The 22453-nt window shown below is 38.3% G+C and overlaps 1 protein-coding gene across 9 annotated transcripts in view; it reads left to right on the plus strand.

Moving 5' to 3' along the window:
* Positions 1–22453, plus strand: part of wnk3.S (WNK lysine deficient protein kinase 3 S homeolog) — a 76020-nt gene that overhangs the window by 4009 nt on the left and 49558 nt on the right. For all 9 annotated transcript variants that reach the window (XR_005963867.1, XM_041575020.1, XM_041575016.1 and 6 more), the window contains one exon: positions 6867–7454. Coding sequence is in view for 8 of the 9 variants with exons in the window: in XM_041575020.1 (XP_041430954.1) it covers positions 6927–7454 (528 nt within the window). In the remaining variant the exon portion in view is untranslated. The remainder of the gene's footprint in view (positions 1–6866; positions 7455–22453) is intronic.

A 22453-nucleotide genomic window follows, 5' to 3' on the forward strand; every position in this document is an offset into this window, starting at 1 on the left:
GCACTATTCTGAGCCCTCCATTATCAGAGCAATGCTCACATACAACTAGAGTCATCTTAGAAGTACAGTGTTGAAGTTTAAGGGTTGTGTTTGCTGTCAGAAGACTGCTGTAGACCTGAGCTTCAGCAACAACTGTATGACATATAATGCTTGCCGATTAAAGAATTACACCTACAATTCTTAATTTGCATAATGCAATGCTTCTTTTCTATTGAATCTCAATCTCTAAATTTCATAGTCGACCATATAAATGTACAGGTATAGGATCTGTTATCCAGGACCTGGTATTTTCCAGATAATGTATCTTTCCATAATTTGGATCTTCATACCATATGTCTACTAGAAAATCTTGTAAACATTAAAAAACCCAATAGGCTGGTTTTGCTTCCAATAAGGATTCATTATATCTTAGTTTGGATCAAGTACAAGCTACTGTTTTATTATTACAGAGAAAAAGGGAATAATTTTAAAAAATTTGTATTATTTGATTATAATGGAGTCTCTTAAGAGATGGCCTTTCTGTAATTCAGAGCTGTTTGGATAACGGGTTTCTGGATAATGGATCCCATACCTGTACTATTAAATACATCCTTTACTCCTGCGGGCCACCTTCTTACATGTACTATGGGCTCCTTTCGCTTTACAGGTCATTCAGTGTGTATTAAGATGTCTGTGTTCTGAATTTCTCCCAGTTTCACCTCCAGGCCCAGACTGGCAATCTGTGGATTCTGGCAAATGCCAGAGGTGCTGCTGTAAGGTCCCATAGGCAGTCACTATTTAGTGGGCTGGTGGAGGATTATTTGGGCCTCTGTGTACTTAGAATGCCAGGGCCTATTTTGAATCCCAGTCCAGACCTGTTCACCTCAATTATCAAAAGTTGTTTTTGAATGGCAGAATCCCAAACATAAGAATTGCATTTACAACTGTTTATTGCACAGCTGTTTATAAGTGCTGTGGCACATATGGTGGTTTGGTAGTATAGTCAGGGAGATTAGTGGCAGTCAAAGGACTTCAATCACTATTATTACTTTCTATATTGCTCAGGCAATGCTTTCTTTATGGAGCAGTTCCCATACAGTAGCAATGACAGGGGGACGCTGCTGAGTCTCCGAAAGCACCATGGCTGCAACATGTGCCATAGACCTTACTGAGCCTTGATTTTTACTAGTGATGAGCAGGTTGACCTGGACTTCCAGGTCAGAAAAAATGACTGGACGATGCAGTCATTTATAAGAACCTGCCAGAACTGTGATCGCCTAAAAATGAATCTGACTTGACTTTGTGTTTTATAAACTGAACCTTTTGTACAAACAGAGAAGTTCAGCAGTCCTAAAAAAATAATAAAGTTGTCCCTACCAGCATCCCTTATTCAATATTGTTGTCCCTTGTTTTGTTTGTCAGTGTGTTCCCAATGTGTTCTGGGCTTCTGTTAAATGGATTGTTCACCGAGTTAAACTTTTAGTATGATATATATTGTGAAATTCTGAGACAATTTGCAATTGGTTTTAATTCCTTATTAGTTGTGTTTTTTTCAGTAAAACAGGTATGGGACCTGTTATCCAGAATGTTTAAGGGTAGGGACACACTGGGCGATTTGGGGAGTTTTAGTCGCCTGGCGACTAATCGTGGCGACTTTTCTCCCCGAATGCCTCCCCTCGCTCTGCGCCTGGCTAAAATGAAAAATCGCCTGCGCTAATCACACGCGGCGATTCGTTTTCCGAAATCGCCCGAAGTTGCCTCATGAGGCAACTTCGGGCGACTTCGGAAAACGAATCGCCGCGTGTGATTAGCGCAGGCGATTTTTCATTTTAGCCAGGCACAGAGCGAGGGGAGGCATTCGGGGAGAAAAGTCGCGGCGATTAGTCGCCAGGCGACTAAAACTCCCCAAATCGCCCAGTGTGTCCCTACCCTAAGACCTGGGGCTTTTAAGATAACAGATCTTTCCGTAATTTGGATCTTCATGCCTTAAGCCTATTAGAAAACCATGTAAACATTAAAAACACATACAAGGTACTGTTTTATTATTAAGGAGAAAAAAATTTGGATTATTTGGATAAAATGGAGTCTATGGGAAAGATGGCCTTACCGTAATTTGGAGCTTTCTGGATAACGGGTTTGTATATCTGTATAGCTTATTATTCAGCAGCTGTTCAGTTTGCAATTTCAGCAATCTGGTTGCTAAGGTCCAAAATATCCTAGCAACCAAGCATTGATTTGAATAAGAAATAGGAATATGAATAGGAGAGGGGCTGAATAGAAATATGAGTAATAAAAAATAGAAATAACAATAAATGTGTATCTTTACAGAGCATTCAATAATACATTATATTGAGGGTTGCTCCCCAAGTTCAATTAAGTAACAGCAGCCCAGACAATTTGATGTGGATTAGCAGGAAAATAAAGATGGGGATTTGGTGGGTGGGTCTTTGTAAGAACAGATTTCTCTGCTAAAGGGCTGTGGTGGCCTTAGACTGAAACAGTTGCCAAAACATATGTAGCAATTCTAGCTTAATTTTTTTTAAGCTTTAGTTCACCTTTAAGTAATTGCTTCAAAAAAGGATTGGTGTGTGCATTAGCTGCCTGGAAAAAATAATGCAGCGTGCATTCAGGATGGATATATGCATTTATATTTACACATGATTTGTAGCCACACTGAATTTTTCTCTAGTGCCTACGGGTGTCAGATGAGCTCATCTCAAAATGAAAAAAGACTGGTTTAACTTGTGTCTAAACTTTTATAGCTTCTTTAGGCCTGCAGCTTGGATTCCTCCAAGAGGAATTTGCTGCTTTGCTCCAGAGAATGAACCTGGGGACTGCAGACCAGCTACATTAGTGCTTGCGCTGTATTGTATTGTATTTGTATCATATTCCTGTGCACCTATTGACTTTCAGGTATGGCCAAGAAAAAGCTGCTGTTTCTGGCGTTTTTTATTTTTATTCCATGTTTCATCTGTCAACACTGGGGCTGCACATGACTAAGGTGGTTATTAAGTCCGATTTTTTTTTTTCCTGGTTGGACTTTTAAAGGGGAAAACCACCATTTTTTCGTGGAAAAAAACCTCAGATGATGTGAAAAGGCAGTATAAAAAAGTACTCCCTTCAGACCAGCGAGTTCATGTAGAAGTCAATGGCAGATGTCCAGAAGATATCCTGATTTGCGCTGGGTTTCCAGTAGAGTTGCAGTATTCAGGCGTCAAATCCGAAAAAGTCATGGTATTTGGGCGACAAATCAAAAAAATCCACGGTATTTGGGCATCAACTCCAAAAAAGTCATGGTATTTGGGCGACAAATCAAAAAAAGTCACGGTGTTCAGGCGTCAAATCCGAAATTGCGTAATTCAGGCTTCAAATCTGAAAAAAATCTTGTTTTTTGGGGCTTCAACTCTGAAAAAAGTTGCGGATTTGGGTTTTTGTACAATTTTATCTTTCTGCACAAGAATTTTTTTGGGAAAATGTAATGATAAATACAGGGAAAGGTATATGTGGATTTGGTCAGAGTGGCTTTTCAAAAATAGTGAGCTAAATTTGGATTTTGATAAATAACCCTCTAAGTGTATTCATTGCATGTAAATACTTTATTTTTCTTACTCTGCTCAAGTTAAGAATTCCTTTATCATCTCTCATTTGTGAAGGTATTTTTGCCTATTCTTTCATTAAAAGTGATTTCTAAAGTTGTCTGTGGTCGAATAAGGGCTGTCATGCCTCTTAATGCTGTAATTAGAAGGGATGTACCTTACTTCTGCCTGGCCGAACCAAATCCTAATTTGCATATGTAAATTAGGGGCAGGGAGGGAAATCACATGACTTTTTGTCACAAAACAAGGAAGCAAAATGGTTTCCCCTTCCCACCCCTAATTTGCGGGGTTTGGCCGAATCCAAAATAGTGGATTCAGTGCATCCCTAATAATTAGTGTAGGTTTTTGGAGAGAAACCAAGCTTGATATACAAGGCATGTGGCTGTTAGGTAGATGCAGAATGTTTTAACTTAAAAAGTCAAAAGATAAAATGTTTAATAATAAAATGCCTAATGAAAAACACCAACTGAAACAAGCATTTTGAGCCGTCTCTTGACACAATGTAGCAGAATTCAGCCTTCTTCACAGGTCTCCTAATTTGTTTCAAAAGTCAGAACGTCTGTGCAGACAACAGTATGGGACATACAGGCCCTGCTTTCAGTAGCAGTTATCTTTAAAATAACTCTTAACTGAGATCACTTTGTAGAATTTTGGTTGAGGAATGTAAAAAAAATGTAATTGTTGAGAAATGAGTTGATCTATATCGAAACCAATAGGTTGCTCGCTGCATCTGTGTATTTTTCCAGAGCCTTGGAAATATTTCTCCTTTCTGTCTATACATCACATCCTTGCCCCATTACTGCATGACATGCAGCTGCATAGTAAGTGCTCACCTGCGTCTTCCACGTGTCCAGTTGTACTCATTTTTGGGAAAGGCTTCTTATATTAATAATAAAGTGCAGGTGTATGAGCTGCAAACAGTTGACTGCAGTACAGACATGACCAGGCAATGGGTGCTCAGAGGGAATGGTGTCAGGCATTAGTGAAGCGGTATAATTCTAACTAGTTAATTCTGTCTTTCCCTTTCAGTTGAATTGTGTGTGTGTATAATTTTCACGCTTGCTGTTTCTGTAACATGGACTGAGCTACAGGTTCAGAGTACACATTGCTCACGGTACTTGTTGGCTTGCCCTCCTTTATTTGAGCTCAACAGATAACTCTTTAGTAGTCTAATGGTATTCCAGGGCACATTAAATGCTACTTTATACATGCTTATAACTGCTTGCAGTTTTTTTATTTTGGACATTTTTTGTTAATATTTTCTCCCCTTTGGGCTACATCTGTGCTTTAACTGTGGCTCCTGGTTTTCTTATGCTAAGTGCTGGTAGGAGTAAATTTGAGATACTGAATACAAAAGTTTTTTTTTTTTTAATACTGTTGGATTTGAAAGAAAATAATCTACCCTGCGGCACTTATGCTCTTAATGCAGTATAGAAAATCCCCAAATTTCCTGTTGTAGGTTTAAATGTGAATTTATCTGTTGCAGACTTTTATCTTGGATTATAGCACACAAGTCTTACTGTTTCTACAGGTACAGATATGGGATCCGCTATCCAGAAACCCGTTATCCAGAAAGCTCCAAATTACGAAAAGACTGTCTCCCATAGACGCCATTTTATCCAAATAATCTAAATTTTTAAAAATGATGTCCTTTTTCTCTGTAATAATAAAACAGTAGCTTGTACTTGATCCCAACTAAGATATAATCAATCCTTATTGGAGGCAAAACCAGTCTATTGGGTTTATTTAATGTTTACATAATTTTCTAGTAGACTTAGTGGTACTGACACTACAAATTTTCTTTTCAATATGAATCTACATTAAAAGTTATCTATATGTCATGTAAGGTATAAAGATCCAAATTACTGAAAGATCTGGTCCCGAGCATTCTGGATAACTGGTCCCATACTTGCATTTGTGTTGAATAAAGAATTGTATGCCATAGAATGGCTAGTAGCTGATACTGAGTGCACGAATGACAATTAACAGTAGAAAGCATTCTTCAGATGTCTAAAGGGCAAGTGTTCTAAGAACTAAAATAGCCGTATATTTATGTCACAAGTCTTTCCGGATACACCCTCTGCTCTAATTAGACTGCAGTGACTTATTGTTAGGGATCAAGTTAAGGCTGCCATTTGTTCTACTTCGGCTTAGCAGTGGCATAGACCAGGGCAATGACAGTAAGGGCCATCTAGCATTTGCTGATGGAGTGCTGAGAATAGCAGTGTCTGGAGGGGAGTAGATTGCCAGAAATGGGCTTAGACCCTTTGCCCAAGCATCATGCATTTAGAAGAGCTGTTTTAAAGCACTAATATTTTGGCCACATTTTATAAAATATTCAGTATATAGTGCACCATGAAAATTGAAAGTTGAGGAGCAAAGGCAGATTTCCTTCCCAGGATCACTGCAGCTCTGTTTAAATTCACATATTGCAAATACTTGAAAAGCAGATCTTTCCTAACAAATTGTTTATGTTGCATATAGTTGCTTTGCTTGTGTTGCTTTGGCGTTAAGATGTATCTTTGTGTTGGAGTGGTACTGCTTGGGGACAGGATGGGGTAAAGCCAAATCAGGTACATTTAGCTATCTTTTTGTAGGGGATTAGACTCATCCGCAACAATTGATCCTGTTTTTAGCAGGTTTAGAGCAATGGCACATAGGGGGGAGATGTCATCTTGGCTAAAAATTGCACTACCACGGACAACAAATCTGGAAATATTTTCCAACTGGCAATGATATAAAGTCGGGCAACTTTGGAAAACCAAAACATTTTGTAAATTGCCAGCGGGAAAACGTACATTTCCAGTAGATTTGTTGCCCATGGTATCTGTCCTGTGTTGCTCTTAGTTGTGTTGCCTTGTGTCTATGGCATGCTAGGTGCTGTTAGGACTGTGTTTCATGGGAAATAGGCTGCATATAGCAGATACCGGCCATGGTTGAGGTCGCTTTAGAACCCTTTTTCCTTTGTTTGAGTGTGCCATTGTCTGACTAGAGCAGCTTTTTCTTTTCATCTCATCATGTCATCATATCATTATTTTATTGTGTTTCTATTCATCCCATTATATTAGGTTTTTATTGTGAATTGCTTGGCAGTATCTATTGATAAATTGATATTTTCCTTTATGAAACCCCTTTTTATTTGTTGCAACTGAAACCAGTTTGTCCCCTTGTTTGTCTTTGTAGTCTTTAAATGCACAATACTGTGAAATAGTATTTGTGTTAATTTAGTGTTGTTAATATTAGGGACATATTTAACAACTCTCACACTCGCTTTTTTTTCTTTTTACACAGATCTTCATTTAAACAAACCCTTGTTTTTGTAGTTTGTGGCAAGTTTATAACCTGTGTGTGATGGCTACAGATTCCGGAGAGCCCGCAAGTACAGATGAATCTGACAAACCAGCTGGCTTTTCATTGCAAAATAATCTGATCTCTCAGGAAGATTCCTTAACCAAACAAGAAAGCATGGAGGAAAGTGATAAACCTTGCTCCTCTGCAGGGACCAGTGAAAAGAAACGTTTCTTCAGAAAAAGTGTAGATATTACAGAGGATGACCGGATGCTGGAACAGTCCCTGAAAGATGAGAAAAGCACTGATCCTCTGTGCCCGCAGCCAATGGAGGCTCATACAACAAAGGCAACTGGTACAGCACAGGAATGCAAAAATGAAGCCAAAGCTAATTCAGAGGCCTGTAAAGACTCTCCTAGAGAGAAAAGTGAAAAGGAGATGGAGGAAGAGGCTGAAATGAAAGCCGTGGCTACTTCTCCAAGTGGCAGATTTCTAAAGTTTGACATTGAATTGGGTCGTGGGGCCTTTAAGACAGTCTTCAAAGGACTTGACACAGAAACTTGGGTAGAAGTTGCCTGGTGTGAATTGCAGGTTAGTTCATGTTTTTCTGGCTCTGTATTTGCCAACCTGTTCTACAGCTTGTGTTTCTTTTTTGACATTGTGTGAGTTTTTTTTTTATTTGATCTTTAGCTGACCCTTTACAATTGTACAGTATTATGTGGTAGTGTTAATGGAGCCCCATTCACTAGCATAAATGTAAAGGTGCTGTGACCTAGAGCAACCAGTCAACAGTTGGCTTTAACCTAATTCAGAGTGCTGCTAATGAATGAAGAGGTATACCTTTGAATTAACTTTTACTATGTTGCAAGTGGAAGTAAGCTTGGGAACTTACTATGCAGTGAATCTGTCATTATTACAGCACTTTTTGGGTAATATGACACTATTTTACCTTATAAAAAAATGAAATGGCTGCTGTGGTTGGTAACCACCATAACCAGACAATTGCATGCCAAGCTGAAGCGTTGCAGAACATGTATATTAAAATCATAACCATAAAATAAAGAAATAAAGGCTAAATACAAATTTACAAGTCACAAGTTCAGAACCTCTAGTTTAGCCATAGTTTTATATTCTAGGAAGCCCCATTTATGTCATTATATATTCAGTGCTAGTTATGAAAGTTAGGGAAGTGGGCTTGGCTTTGCTACCAGCATAAACTAATGTTGTCTTTCTTATCGCAGCTGTTAAATATTCGAGGTAGTCAATGATATCACAACGAATTTCTAAAGCCACAATGGAACAGGAAATGTGTTGCTATTAGATTCATTTTACAGTTATTTTATATTGCAGTTAGATGTGACCATTACTGGAAACATTTAAAAAAAATTATTTCCTCAGAGTAAAGGAAATACTCAAGTGATTGACGGGATTTTTCTGCAAAATGTATCATCTATGTGCAGATATAACACCCCTTGTGTTGTGAAACACAAATATAGTGCTTATTCTTACTTAAAAATACCTTTTTTAGCCATCAAGTTGCTAATGTTAAAATGTTGGAGACATCAAGTACTAGAAAAATATAGCTAGTATTCACTAGTCCACATATATAGGCATAGGTTTCTGTCTTAAGCTGGATTTATTTGAACTTACTATATGCATTACTTCTCAATATTGGAGATCAAGTTTTTATGGCATTTTACCTTCTGTAAATGATAACTTTAGAAGTTGTTTTATTAACTTATTACTTTTTTATTAATATTTATGAATATTATTTTATTAAAGGGATACTGTCATGGGAAAAAAAACATTTTCCAAATGAATCAGTTAATAGTGCTGCTCCAGTAGAATTCTGCACTGAAATCCATTTCTCAAAAGAGCAAACAGATTTTTTTATATTCAATTTTGAAATCTGACATGGGGCTAAACATATTGCCAATTTCCCAACTGCCCCAAGTCATGTGGCTTGTGCTCTGATAAACTTCAATCACTCTTTACTGCTGTACTGCAAGTTGGAGTGATATCACCCCCTCCCTTTCCCCCCCCAGCAGCCAAACAAAAGAACAATGGGAAGGTAACCAGATAACAGCTCCCTAACACAAGATAACAGCTGCCTGGTAGATCTAAGAACAACACTCAATAGTAAAAACCCATGTCACTGAGACACTTTCAGTTACATTGAGAAGGAAAAATAGCAGCCTGCCAGAAAGCAATTCTCTCCTAAAGTGCAGGCACAAGTCACATGACCAGGAGCAGCTGGGAAATTGACAAAATGTCTAGCCCCATGTCAGATTTCAAAATTGAATATAAAAAAATCTGTTTGCTCTTTTGAGAAATGGATTTCAGTGCAGAATTCTGCCGGAGTAACACTATTAACTGATGCGTTTTGGAAAAAAAACATGTTTTCCCATGACAGGATCCCTTTAACTTTAAAAGGTACAATGTCTTTTATACTCCTCACCACACCTAAGTATAATGAAATTTATACATTTTGACACTTGCTCCACATATTGCCTTAATTAATTTTATTATGTCCATGTGTATGTTAGGTAATGCAAATACATAAGGGTTGGGTATAGCACACACCTTGGACAAAGCTAATAATAAAATAGTTCAGAATATGTAAATGATATGCATCAGAAAACAATCACTGCTATTAAAATCTTAAAGGAAAACTATACCCCCCAAACAATGTAGGTCTCTATTAAAAGATACTGAGTAAAACAGCTCATGTGTAAAAACCCTGCTTCATGTAAATGAACCATTATCATAATAATATACTTTTTTAGTAGTATGTGCCATTGGGTAATCATAAATAGAAAATTGCCATTTTAAAAAATAAGGGCCGCCCCCTGAGATCGTAAGATTCACTGTGTACACATACAAACCACATGTAAGGTCACATGAGCCAATTAACAGACAGAGTTCTGCCTTTTGCTTCCTCACTTCTTCCTGTTACAGTTAGTGTTGTAGTATTTCTGGTCAGGTGATCTCTGAGGCAGCACAGATAGAGTCACGAAATGGTGGTTCAAGGCAAGAGATGTAAAAGGGCAATATTTATGTAAATATATATTCCAGTTTGGTAAAATTCTTTAATATGTCATTCAATTTGATATAAACTATCTGTTGCTTAAGTATTCATTTTGGGGGTATAGTTTTCCTTTAAGGGTATATCTGGGATAATTTGTATTTCCTAGATATATATAAGCTTTTCAGGCTAAGGAGTGTAATTGTTATGTTCCATCGAAAGAGCTTCTTGGTGCAGAACCGAGTTACTGATCTATAGAAACATTGTTGCAGTTGTCACTGTTTTATAGTTAGGCATATGCAGTATGGGATACAGGCCTTTTCTGGATAAGGGGTATTTCTGCATTGTGGAACACCATGCCTTTTAAGTCTACAAGAAAATTTTGCTTGATTAAATAAGATACTGGTGGGAAATGCATTGGTGTATTTTCTTGATAACTTGTTTCTGAATAATCCCTAATGTGGAAGTAAAATAAAACAATACAAAACAAAAGTTTTGGACCACTTTACACTAGCGTCAATCAATATCATTAAATAAACATTAGTTGCCTTTTGTTTTCAAAGCTTTCTGGCACCTACATATTTGCCACCTCCTGTTTGGCTGACTCTTTCAATAATAATTTTTACTTTTGTTTAAGAGTATAGCAAACTCAGATTGGGATCTAATTTCTCTCATCTTCACCACTGGTTCTAAATCAAATAAATGGCCATGTAAGACAAGTCAGCAAATACTACTTACCTTCCCTGTGTCAGACATCTTGCCATTATCTCTTTAAAGGAACAGTAACACCAAAAAATGAAAGTGCTTTAAAGTAATGAAAATATCATGTACTGTTGCCCTGCACTGGTAAAACTGATCTGTTTGCTTCAGAAACACTACTATAGTTCATATAAACAAGCTGCTGTGGAGCAATGGCGGAAATTGAAAAATGGCTATATGGCACAGGTTAACTAATGTATAACAGATTAACACCATTAGACAGACAGAGCTTATCTGCTATCTGATGTGTAACCTGAGCCTTTTCTCCTTTGAATGGCTGCCCCCATGGCTACACAGCAGCTTATTTATATAAACAATAGTAGTGTTTCTTAAGCAAACACAGCAGTTTTACCAGTGCAGGGCAACACTAAATTATATTTTCATTACTTTAAAATACTTTTATTTTTTTACGTTACTGTTCCTTTAACAAAGGTTATTGTGTAATTTTGGCTTCTTGATACAAGGTACTAAGCTGCAATCAAACATGTGGAAGAAGTGCTGGGGCCAGGGGCGTAACTATAGAGGAAGCAGACCCTGCAGTTGCAGGGGGGCCCAGGAGTGTAGGGGGCCCAGTGAGACCCTAATTAATGAGCAATTTTAATATATCTTGGTAAAATAGGCCAATATTTGGGGGCCCTAAATTGAATTTGCTATGGGGCCCAGTAACAGCTAGTTACGCCACTGGCTGGGGCTCATTTGTACTAGGTCAGTAACCCATGACAATCAATCCAAAATGCTCCTTACATTGGTCTACATTCAGCTTTAACTAATGAGCCTAACAGAGTTTCATCTCCAGCAGCAGGTACAACGGTCACATAGCCAGTTATAGGAATTGGGTGTTATTCTTCTTATTTTTTTATTTTAATGGTATTGCTAGGCCTGAAGAACTGGGCAAAAGTTTTTTTCAGGTGCTTTAAGAATACAACCCTATCGCTAGATAGTAGATCCCTTAACTGTCTATGGAAATACTAACGTAGCTATGGCACACAAACTTATGCTCATATATGCTTAATTGAGCGTATTTTTGTGCAGGTCCAGGTGTCACTGCTGTGTTTCCCACATATTACCACTGGGTATTGGTAACAAAAGATGCTGCTGTTTTCCAATTTATTGAAGTAGGGTATAAAATACCCTGTCTGACATTAGCCTTTGGCAAGTGTTTCAGCCTTTCCACTGCTTAGTCTTGCCATGAACAAACATGCTTAGCTAACCATGCTCCTGATATATCAGATCCTGTTCCTAGGCCCTCAGTACATGACATGTGGACTAGCTCTCTTACAAGAGTCTGAGTCAGGTATGTCAGAAAGGATGGCTTGCCTCATAGCCTCATAGCCTCATTACACTCTGCACTCCAGAATCTGGAATGTAACTGTAATTTTGTATTTATATTCAACTATCGGTGTCTATTCATTCTATTCATTGTATTATTTTAATGTGCAGCACTCCATATACAAGTAGTGCTATTTAAATACACATGCATGCCTACATATGTTATAAAGAAGTTAACAACAGGAAAAGTATTACAGTACATTTGCCAGCTTCCCTGCCCATATATTTTGTTTTGGGATAATCCGCTTCTCCTTTTCTGCTGCGATGCCTGCACCCGAAAACGTGACCTCCGTTCGGGTTCAGGCAGAGGATGAGAAGAGGAGCAGGGGGATAGTGGAGTGTCGTGTGGCCCTAGCCTTAGTTTGACAGTTTGATGACAGCAAGTACATAGGAAATGGTTTTGATGTATAACTTTTGTGTTCTTTATGTTTCAGCTTGCTTGTCTTTGCCTCAAACCAGCTCCAGAAAGTGGTTTGCTAGATAGGGCCATGGGTCAGGCAGAGGCATACTGGGCAACTCAAGGTGGCTGCTCTCTGACTTTTTTGCTCTGGGTTGTTCAAATCAGCTCATGTGCCCCTTAGGGAACATTGTGTAGGGGATTGATTATTCCTTTTACCTCGGTGATCTCCGGTCTTTGGATTATTCCCTATCAATTGGCTCAAATATAATCCATGTGTTCCAATGTTTTCCACACATAGTTTGAATTTTTTTTTATCTGTTACTAGTCCCTTTCCAGAATGAGTAATTAATAATATTATCCACATTATTATTTCTGGACAGTAACAATGGACAGTACACAATACTAACTGCACTGCTTTTTTTCTGTTCCTAGCCATTCGAGAAAGCCCTGGGGAATCTTTTAAAATCCAAACACAGTACAGCATGGGGGACGACCTGCAGAGTCAGAGTATGCCACCCATTATATTGGTCGTGTACTTTGTTTTATTAAAGGGAATCTAAACTGGAATCTAGGCTGGCATTCCTATAGCTTGTCCTATTAAAAGTTGTAGCGATGTTAACTTTATCGCAGCAACATGGCTGTTGAAGTTGAAGCCTAGTTAACCCTCCTGTTTATTTTAAAAATTGTTTGTAGAGGATGTTGGCACAAATTTCTGCCAGCTCAACATTAACAAAGCTTCTGGTTCACAGCGATGTCCGAAAGTACAATACATGGCAGTGTACTGAGGTCACATAGCAATGCAAGGCATGAAAAGTTATTCAGTGAATCCTGAAAAATTATCCAAATAGCTCAAAGATTCTCAGGATATTCACTTAAAGGGATCCTGTCATCAGAAAACATGTTTTTTTCAAAACACATCAGGGGGTTGTTCACCTTCAAACAACTAGTTGTTATCAGATAGATCACCAGAAATAACAACTTTTTCCAATTACTTTCTATTTTCTATGTGTGACGGTTTTTCTAATATTGAAATGTAAAGTGTCATGTCTCTCCTTCTGAAGCAGCTCTGGGAGGGGGGGTCGCTGATCCTGTAAACTGTTCTAAATGGATACATTTAGTTGATACATTTCTTATCTTTGTCCCTGCTGAGCAGAATCTCTGTGTTTCATTGCAGGCAGCTGTTAGAATTGATACAATTGTTGCTAATACTACAGAGATGCTGCTGAGAAATGTATTAACTCAATGTTGCAAAATTGTAACAGTTTAGAGTCTGCTCCTGAATTACTGAGCTGCCAGACTCAAACATTAGAGACACAAACATTCACCTTTAAACTTAGATTTTGCAAAAAACATAAAAAATAAATAATGGAAAGTAATTGAAAAAAGTCTTTATTTCTGGGGAACAATCTAAAAACAACTGAATTGAAAAAAGTGTTTGGAAGGTGAACAACCCCTTTAATAGTGCTACTCCAGCAGAAATCTGCACTGAAATCCATTTCTCAAAAGAGCAAACAGATTTTTTTATATTAAATTTTGAAATATGACATGGGGCTAGACATTTTGTCAATTTCCCAGCTGCCCCCAGTCATGTGCATTTTTGTGTTTGTGATAATTTTGTTTTTTACTTTAAAAGACAACTAAATTCCATCTGTCAATTCTAGTGAACAATGTGTATGTTTACCTTGTCCCCTACATGTTTAAGGCATGTGTAACTTTTAATTACTATCTAGTATAGGTAAATCTAAAAAATAAAAATCTTCATAGTTGTATTTTAATTACTAGTTTACATTGATCAATAATTACATGATCTGCCTGTGGCAAATATAGTACAGGTATGAGATCCGTTATTGGGAAATAGTAATCCAGAAAGCTGCAAATTACGGAATTTTATCCAAATAATCAAAATTTTTGAAAATATCATTTTCTCTGTAATAATAAAACAGTAGCTTGTACTTGATTCAAACTAAGATATAATTAATCCTTATTGGAAGCAGAACCAGCCTATTCGATTTATTTAATGTTAACAAGATTTTCTAGTAGACTTAAAGGAAACACAAACCCTTAATTAAAAAAACCCTACCCTACATAGACCCCCCCCCCAGCCTAGCTGCCCGCCGGGAAATGCCCCTAACTCTTTACTTACCCCTCCGTGCAGATTCTGTCCATCGGAGTTCACGGGCACCATCTTATTCTCTCCGGTAATCTTCGCAATGAGGCAGACTGAGCGGTGCATCTGCAGTTTGAGCAATTTTCTGTTTCACGACAACTGCACATGCGCCAAAATTCACGAAACTTGCCAAAGCTCCGTTCTCATTTCAAAGATTACTGAAGCAGCTAAAGATGGCGCCCGTGAACTCCGATGGACAGAATCTGCATGGAGGGGTATGTAAAGATTTAGTGGCATTTGTTTCTCCTTTAAGGTATGAAGATCCAAATTATGGAAAGATCTGTTTTCCAGAAAACCCCAGGTCCGAAGCATCTTGGATAACAGGTTCCATACCTGTAGTCCAATGTGTCCTAAATGCACATCAACCTGCCTTTTAAATGACATCCCTGTTGCTCTACTTATCCCAGTCATACATAGATTAGGCAGCTGCGTCCTTTTTTCTATTCTGTTTTATTGGGTTAATAGGGTTCATGGTCACCAGTATTTTATTTAGTTATCTTTATTCATGCTAGATAAAATATTTGAAATGATTTCACTTTCTATAAGAAATAATAATGCATCATATTTAGCAATTTGTTATAATTATTAATTTCTCTGTGCTTTAATGTGCACCTGCGGCTCATTTGAATATGGTTTTCTTTCAAACAAAGCCTCTTGTTTGTCTTTATCTCTTTGCTTAATTATTTCAGTGAGCTTAATTTAGAGACTGAGAGAGTCCATGCTTTACCAAATAAGGATAAGTGTGTTGGAAAAAAGCATTGTTCATTTTTACACAGGAAGCAATAATGTGTTTTTGAGTCTGACAGTATTACACTATTTTAAGAGATGCTTGTTTGTATATTTAAGAGTACAATCTGGTACAAATGTGCATTTTGTTATATTAATAATCTTTATCATTTGGGTCAGGGGCGTAACTACAGACAGGGCCATCAGAAATCGCAGGGCCCCATACGAAAAAATTTCCTGGGCTGTGCCCACCACAAGACCCACCTACAGGTCCACCACACACTAAAAAAAAAACCCATTGGTGGCTATGGTTCCCAAATGTTAAAAAATATTGGTGGTCAGGGCCCCCCATTGAAAAAACATTTGTGGACAGGGCCCACCACAAGACCCACCTACAGGTCCACCACACACTAAAAAAAAACATTGGTGGCTATGGTTCCCAAATGTTAAAAAATATTGGTGGTCAGGGCCCCCCATTGAAAAAACATTTGTGGACAGGGCCCCCCTATTAATAAAAACATTTGTGGTCAGGGCCCCACATTGTGGCTAGGACCCCACATGGGGAAGAAAAATGGTACCACGTTATAAGAAAATTGATGGCCAGGGCCCCCCTTAAACGTCCATGTAAAAAAAACTTGCCCCCCCATCACACAACAGGGACCACAAAGGGTTACCTTTAGGGGGGCCCTGCCATGTTACACTTATTTCATTAGTGTGGCCCACTTGCTGTCAGTGAGCTGCCAACTACAGAAGGGAGGAGGGGAGCACAGGTGACAGCATTTTCTTCCCTTATTGGTCACAGAATTTCAAGTCCTGGTAAAGCTGCATGGTGATTGGATGAGCTGGAGGAGAAGTTCAAACCTCAGTTATCCAATCCCTGAGCAGCTCAACCGGGACTTAAACTCAGTGACCAATAAGGGGAAGTAATGGACAGAAGATACCTCCCCTTGTGCTCACGCCCTGCCTTCCCAAAGTCAGCAGCTCTCAGAAAGCAGGGGGGGAGTCTAATCAAGAAAGTGCAGTGTGGCCGGTCCCCCCTTACCCTCGGGCCCCCTACAACTCTCCCCCCTGTCCCCCCTGATGGCTGCCCTGACTACAGAGGAAGCAGACCCTGTGGCTGCAGGGGGCCCAGGAGATATAGGACACTTAAGTAATGAATCATTTCAACATATATTGGTAAAACTGGACAGTCTCTGTATATGGTGGGGGCCCTTAAATAATTCTGCTGTGGGGCCTAGTAGCAACTATTTATGCCATTGATTTGGGTAGCCATTATATGCTATGCCCATAAAAGTAGAGTGGGATGTATGATGAGATCTTGAGTTGGTGGCCTGTAGGTCACAGAAACCCAGCATTATTCCAAACGGCTCCTTTAGGTCACATCTCTGGATCATGCTTACAAGCAGCTTCATTATTTTCATATTTGGGTACTTTCATCATTAATCGGTGACTAGAGAAATTGGTGCTCTTTGATTAAAAGATACATAAAGGCACCCCCACTGATTTCTCATCACTAACCTCAGACTAGAGTCCTGCAGCAGGAAGGGTACCCGCAAAAAAAGCAGGTACTCTGCGGGATGAGTGTATGATTTTTAGGTGCGTGTAGAGATGCGAGTCTCATCTATATTTCCTCTCTTCTGTTATATTGTCCAGATTTTACTCCGTTTAAAATTTTACAATACTTTTTTTTCTGTCCCAGTCCACTTTTGATGTTCCTTACAGTTTGCAGCAACAGCACTTCCTGTTTAATGGTGGTCGCCGAGTTACGAATCTGGTTGCGGATGAGGCAGTTGCGGGTCGGGTTGGGTAGCGAATCAAAGCGGGGTCAGGTCTGGGTCTCATAAATTGGTTCCACCAGGACTCTACCTTAGACCACATTACTTTTAACTGAGAAATGTGCCAGCCCAGGGTGCTTTGCTAGTCAGTGCTACAACATCATTTTGTCTCCTTTCCCAACAATCCCTTGTGACTGCCCTGGGCTGTGAGAAAAATCTGAAATTATATTTAAAGCCAAATATTTATTGTATTGTACAAGTCCACATCCCAGAACAGCTGCAAGGGTGCTAAGACAAGACAGTGGCACCTGCTTGAATAGTGTGAGCGTTTTGTTTATAATCAGTTGGGGGGAGTACATAATAATAATTTACCATGCCTAGTGTTTCCTTGTACTTTAATTAAAACATAGTTTTCTAAAGTAGACTGTTGTCAGACGTGGTTGTTTCTTGGCCTAAATATAAATGCAGGCAGAGAAACAGCTTGTCTGTTCTGTGATGTTACTGCACATACAGACGAAGGCCTGGGTGCAGATACATGGTACAGGTTTCCTTTCCAGATAATGGATCTTTCTGCAATTTGGATCTTCATACCTCAAGTCTACTAGAAAATAATGTTAACATAGGCATAATCAATATGCTGATTCTGCTATCAATAAGGATTAATTATATTTTAGTTGGTATCAAGTACAAGGAACTGTTTTTATATTACAGAAAAAAAGGAAATTGTTTTTTAGAAATTGGGATTATTTGGAAAAAACGGATTCTATGGGAAATGGCCTTTCTGTAATTCACAGCTTTTTGGATAATGGGTTTCTGGATAACAGATCACATATTTGTACAGATTTTGTAGCAAAATATGTGAGCGAATTTATTTTGAAGCCAAAATCTACTTAGTAGACCCTATTAATGCTTGACTTAAAATCTCATTGCAATGCAGTCATTTTCTGGAGAATCTCCCATTATTATGATCCAGTCTTTGGCCTGGAAGACAAACAATCAGATCATCCTAATTTGGACCAGAATGTTGGTGATCAAATCTGGTTAAAGGGGTGGTTCACCTTAATGTTAACTTTTAGTATGTTATAGAATGGCCAATTCCAAGCAACCTTTCAATTGTCATTATTTTATTTAGTATAGTTTTTCAATTATTTGCCACCTACTTATGACTATTTCCAGCTTTCAAATGGGGATCGCTTCTTATTATTACTCATCTTTCTATTCAGGTCCTCTTCTATTCATATGCCAGTCTCTTGTTCAAATCCGTGTGTGGTTGCTAGGGTAATTTTCACCCTAGCAACCAGATTGCTGAAATTGGAGATCTGCTGAATAAGTCAAAAAGAACAATTCATAAAAAATGAAAACCAATTGCATATTGTTTCAGAAGATCACTCTCTACATTATACTAAAAGTTGACTCAAAGGTGGACCACCCTTAAAGGAATTGTTCAGTGTAAAAATAAAAACTGGGTAAATAGATAAGCTGTGCAAAATAAAAAATGTTTCTAATATAGTTAGTTAGGCACAAATGTAATGTATAAAGGCTGGAGTGATTTGATGTATAACATGTCAGTCAGAACACTACTTCCTGCTTTTCTGCTCTCTTGGTTTACACTGACTGGTTACCCTGGCTACCAGGCAGTAACAATCAGAGACTTGAGGGGGGCCACATGGGTCATATGCTTTTGAATCTGAGCTGAATGCTGAGGATCAATTGCAAACTCACTGAACAGAAATGTACCATGTGGCCCCCCTTCAAGTCGCTAACTAGCTCAGAGTTATAGAGCTGAAAAGCCGGAAGTTGGATTCTGGCTGTTTTATTAGACATCTGTTCACTCCATCCTTTATATATTACATTTGTGGCTAACTAACTATATTAGAAACATTTTTTATTTTGCACAGCCTATCTATTTACACAGTTTTTATTTTCACACAAAAATGGCTAATATCTGTAAAATTAAAAGAATGTACATCAGAAAAACAAAAAATAAATTTTACATTGTCGTATGGAAAGCTACATGTCCCCTTTAAAAGAATTGATCAGTGTAAAAATAAATACTGGTTAAATAGGCTGTGCAAAATAAAAAATGTTTCCAATATAGTTAGTTAGCCAAAAGTTTAATGTATAAAGGCTGGAGTTTTGAACAGCCTATCTATTTATCCAGTTTTTATTTTTACACTGAACAATTCCATTATCTACTTACAAATTTTTTTATTTTTACACCAAACTGTTCCTTTAAAACCCTCTTGTGTGAGTTTGATAAGGGCATTCGCCTGTTATGGTATGCTGTATTTGTCTTTGGAAGCTGTAGGTGCCACAAAGCACCCTGCTTAGCACTTTGTGTGTTGGCTAACACTGCATATTCATGAATACCGTTGGCTTGGTTACTACATTATGGGCTTTAATAGCTTCTGTTTCAGTAGTTCAAAAAGATAGGATATTATTTACTGGTTCAGCTGAGTAGGCCTGAAAGCAAATTTCTGGGCAGTGGGTTGCTAAGTAAGCATTTGGCTCAAACCTAAATGAATCCATTCACATTTTTGTGATAATACGTCAGTCTGTGGCTCTTAAACACTCTCAGTATCTTTAATAGCCTTCAGCCAGGACATTGAGCAACCCTGAGTATTTCTCAGTTCTGTGGATAGCTGCAAGATGATGTCTTTATGTCTGTAGTATAGTAGTCTTGTTAGACTTTAAAGAGATTTAAACCTAAAAATTATGAGAATGTAATTCCCTCAATGCCTTGCATGCTTCCTTACAGGTCTGGCCTCTGCTACTGTGTTTCAATAGTCAGAACCAGCAGTGACTGCAGAAAATCACAAAGGACAGGGAAACTCTTTTAATAGTATTTATAAGTATAAAGAACATAAGAATTTTAAAGCTATATGTAAATATATTTCTCAGTTAAAACCCTCATGCGAGAATATACTATCACTTCCTTTTTTAAAAAATTATTTTCTCTTGAACTTTTTAACTTTTTCATAGGTGGCTTTTTGGTGCACTTAATATTTGCTTTTACACTTAACTGGAGCTTTTCTTGGAGTCCTATCAGCCCAAGATTATTTTTGCTGTACCGCAGCCACTATGAGCAATATGACATCTTTCAATATGACCTTTATTACTTATGAACAACAGTCAAATGCAATGGTTATCAACACAGCCATGATAACATTTCCAGGGAGGTTCCAAATAAGAACTATCTGCCTATAGGAGGCTCTTTTTGGCAATACTTCTTGTTTTTATTCAACCAAAACTTGCAAAAAAGCCAGGAATAAAAAAATAAGCTCCTGCTTTCTGAAAACTGGGAGCAACATCCAAGGGGTTGGTGAGCACCATGTCCTTCTCAAATAAGTTCATTGTCTGCCCTGCATTATGCCATTGCAGAGGGAGATTATGTGTCCCATGCATTTTGACAATAGGCAGACTATGGATTGTTACTATTAGAAATTAGTTTGTGCCTCCAATAAACTGAAGTATCAGCCAAGATTGCCATGTTATATGCTTTAAAGAAATCACATATTTGAAAAGAAAGAAAATGTTGATCATTTGTTCTTAAAAACTAAAATATTTTTGTTTGTTGTTTTTCAAAATTTTTTTCCATTTGGCTACTTAATGCATAGGTCTCAAGTTGCTATACTCTTTCTTGTAGATACACATGTGTGACAGTATTATAGTATATTTATCAAAGGTCGAATTTTGAAGCTATGTGAAACTTAACTGTAATAAATTCTAATGTACTTGCCTAATAAAAATTCTAATGTACTCACCTGTAATAAATTCGAATGTACTCAACTCGAATGGGAGGTTATTTATGAGAACTCTAACATCTAACTTTGGATCGAATAGAAATGACCCAAAAATTCAAATCGAGTTTTCCTCCGAAAAAAAACCCAAAAAACCTTGAATGTCTTGAAGGCTATCAACATCTTCAAATGGTTCAGCGGACCTCTGCCATTGACTTCTACCTGAACTTAGCAGGTGGTGAATAGTCGAATTAGAAATGTCTCCAGGGTCTAGGTGTGAAAAATCTCGCATTCAAATTTGAGATGGGGGTTTTAAATTCTAATTTTCCTTGTCAACCATGGCAGCGATTCACCAATGGGTTAAACCCTCCCTTCGGGCCAATGAACAGGAACCTCCCCTAGCAAGATTAAAGTGCCTGCCCCTCTTATACTCACTTTCTTTTTTAATCCTGTCCGGGGTTGATGGAGTCAAGGAGCGTGCAGTTTCCCAGCAGGGCGCTCTCTCTCTCTCTCTCTCTAGCAGCAAGGAGAGCTCTCTGGCTTAAACCTTGGGCGGCAGATGCAGCCTCTAAAACCAATTTATAACAACTTCCATTTGAGGGGGAGATGCTGTTTGGTGAAAAGTTGGATACAATCATCAAGAAGGTCTCTGGAGGAAAAAGTGTGTTTCTTCCCCAAGAGTCTCCAAGAGTCTTCACCAAGATTCTCGTAACTTTGATAGCCAAGTTAAGAAAGGAAGGAATCTCAGATTTTCATTATCTAGACGATATCCTGGTAACAGCGAGAACAGAAAGAGAAGCAGAATCTCACATAACGAAAGTCCTGGAGTTCCTACAAGAACATGGGTGGATTGTGAACATGGAGAAAAGCAATCTGGTACCAACAAGATCCCTTATCTTTCTGGGGGCATATTTTCAGACACAGGAGAATTTGGTGAGCCTACCGGTCTTAAAGAAAGAAAAAAATAATACAGGCAATAGAAAACTTCAGAGGTCAGCAGATAGTATCGGTAAAGCAGTGCCTGAGGATTATGGGCTTGATGTCATCGACAATCTAGGTTGTAAAGTGGGCAAGATGGCATTCAAGACCACTACAAAATTTTTTACAAAGAAGAGTGAAGTATCCTCAGGAAAACTTGAGAAGAAGTTTAAGGATAACAGAAGATCTGAAAGAAGAGCTAAGCTGGTGGTGTGTTGCAAGCAATCTACAAAAAGGTACCCAACTAAGAGAACCAGAATGGACAGCCGTAACAACAGATGCATCAGGTGGGGGACACAACAACCTGGATCAAGGCACCTGGAGTGAGCTGGCAGGAGCTTGGAGTGAGCTGGCAGGATTGCCCCTGGGGACCCCAGAAAGACTGTTGTTTGGACTCAATGCGCAAAAACCCGTAAGGGAAATGTGAGTGTGAATTTTAATTGTTTTTAATTATGTTTTAAATAAACGGTGTTACACTATCATCGATTTGTATTCCTGCTTGGGAACTCGGAAGGAGCGGTGAGCGCTGAAGGAGGAACCTGAAAGAGATTCATGTTAAATACATCATACCACGGCAGTGGTTTGTAAGTAGGCATTTTATACAGAAGGTGGAGGCATCTGCATCTTTGGAATATATTTTATTTCACAGGAAAAGCACTTTTCTTTTCTTCTGTCCACCTGTAGTGCCACT

Source organism: Xenopus laevis, chromosome 8S (genome assembly GCF_017654675.1).
Source record: "Xenopus laevis strain J_2021 chromosome 8S, Xenopus_laevis_v10.1, whole genome shotgun sequence".
NCBI lineage: Eukaryota > Metazoa > Chordata > Amphibia > Anura > Pipidae > Xenopus > Xenopus laevis.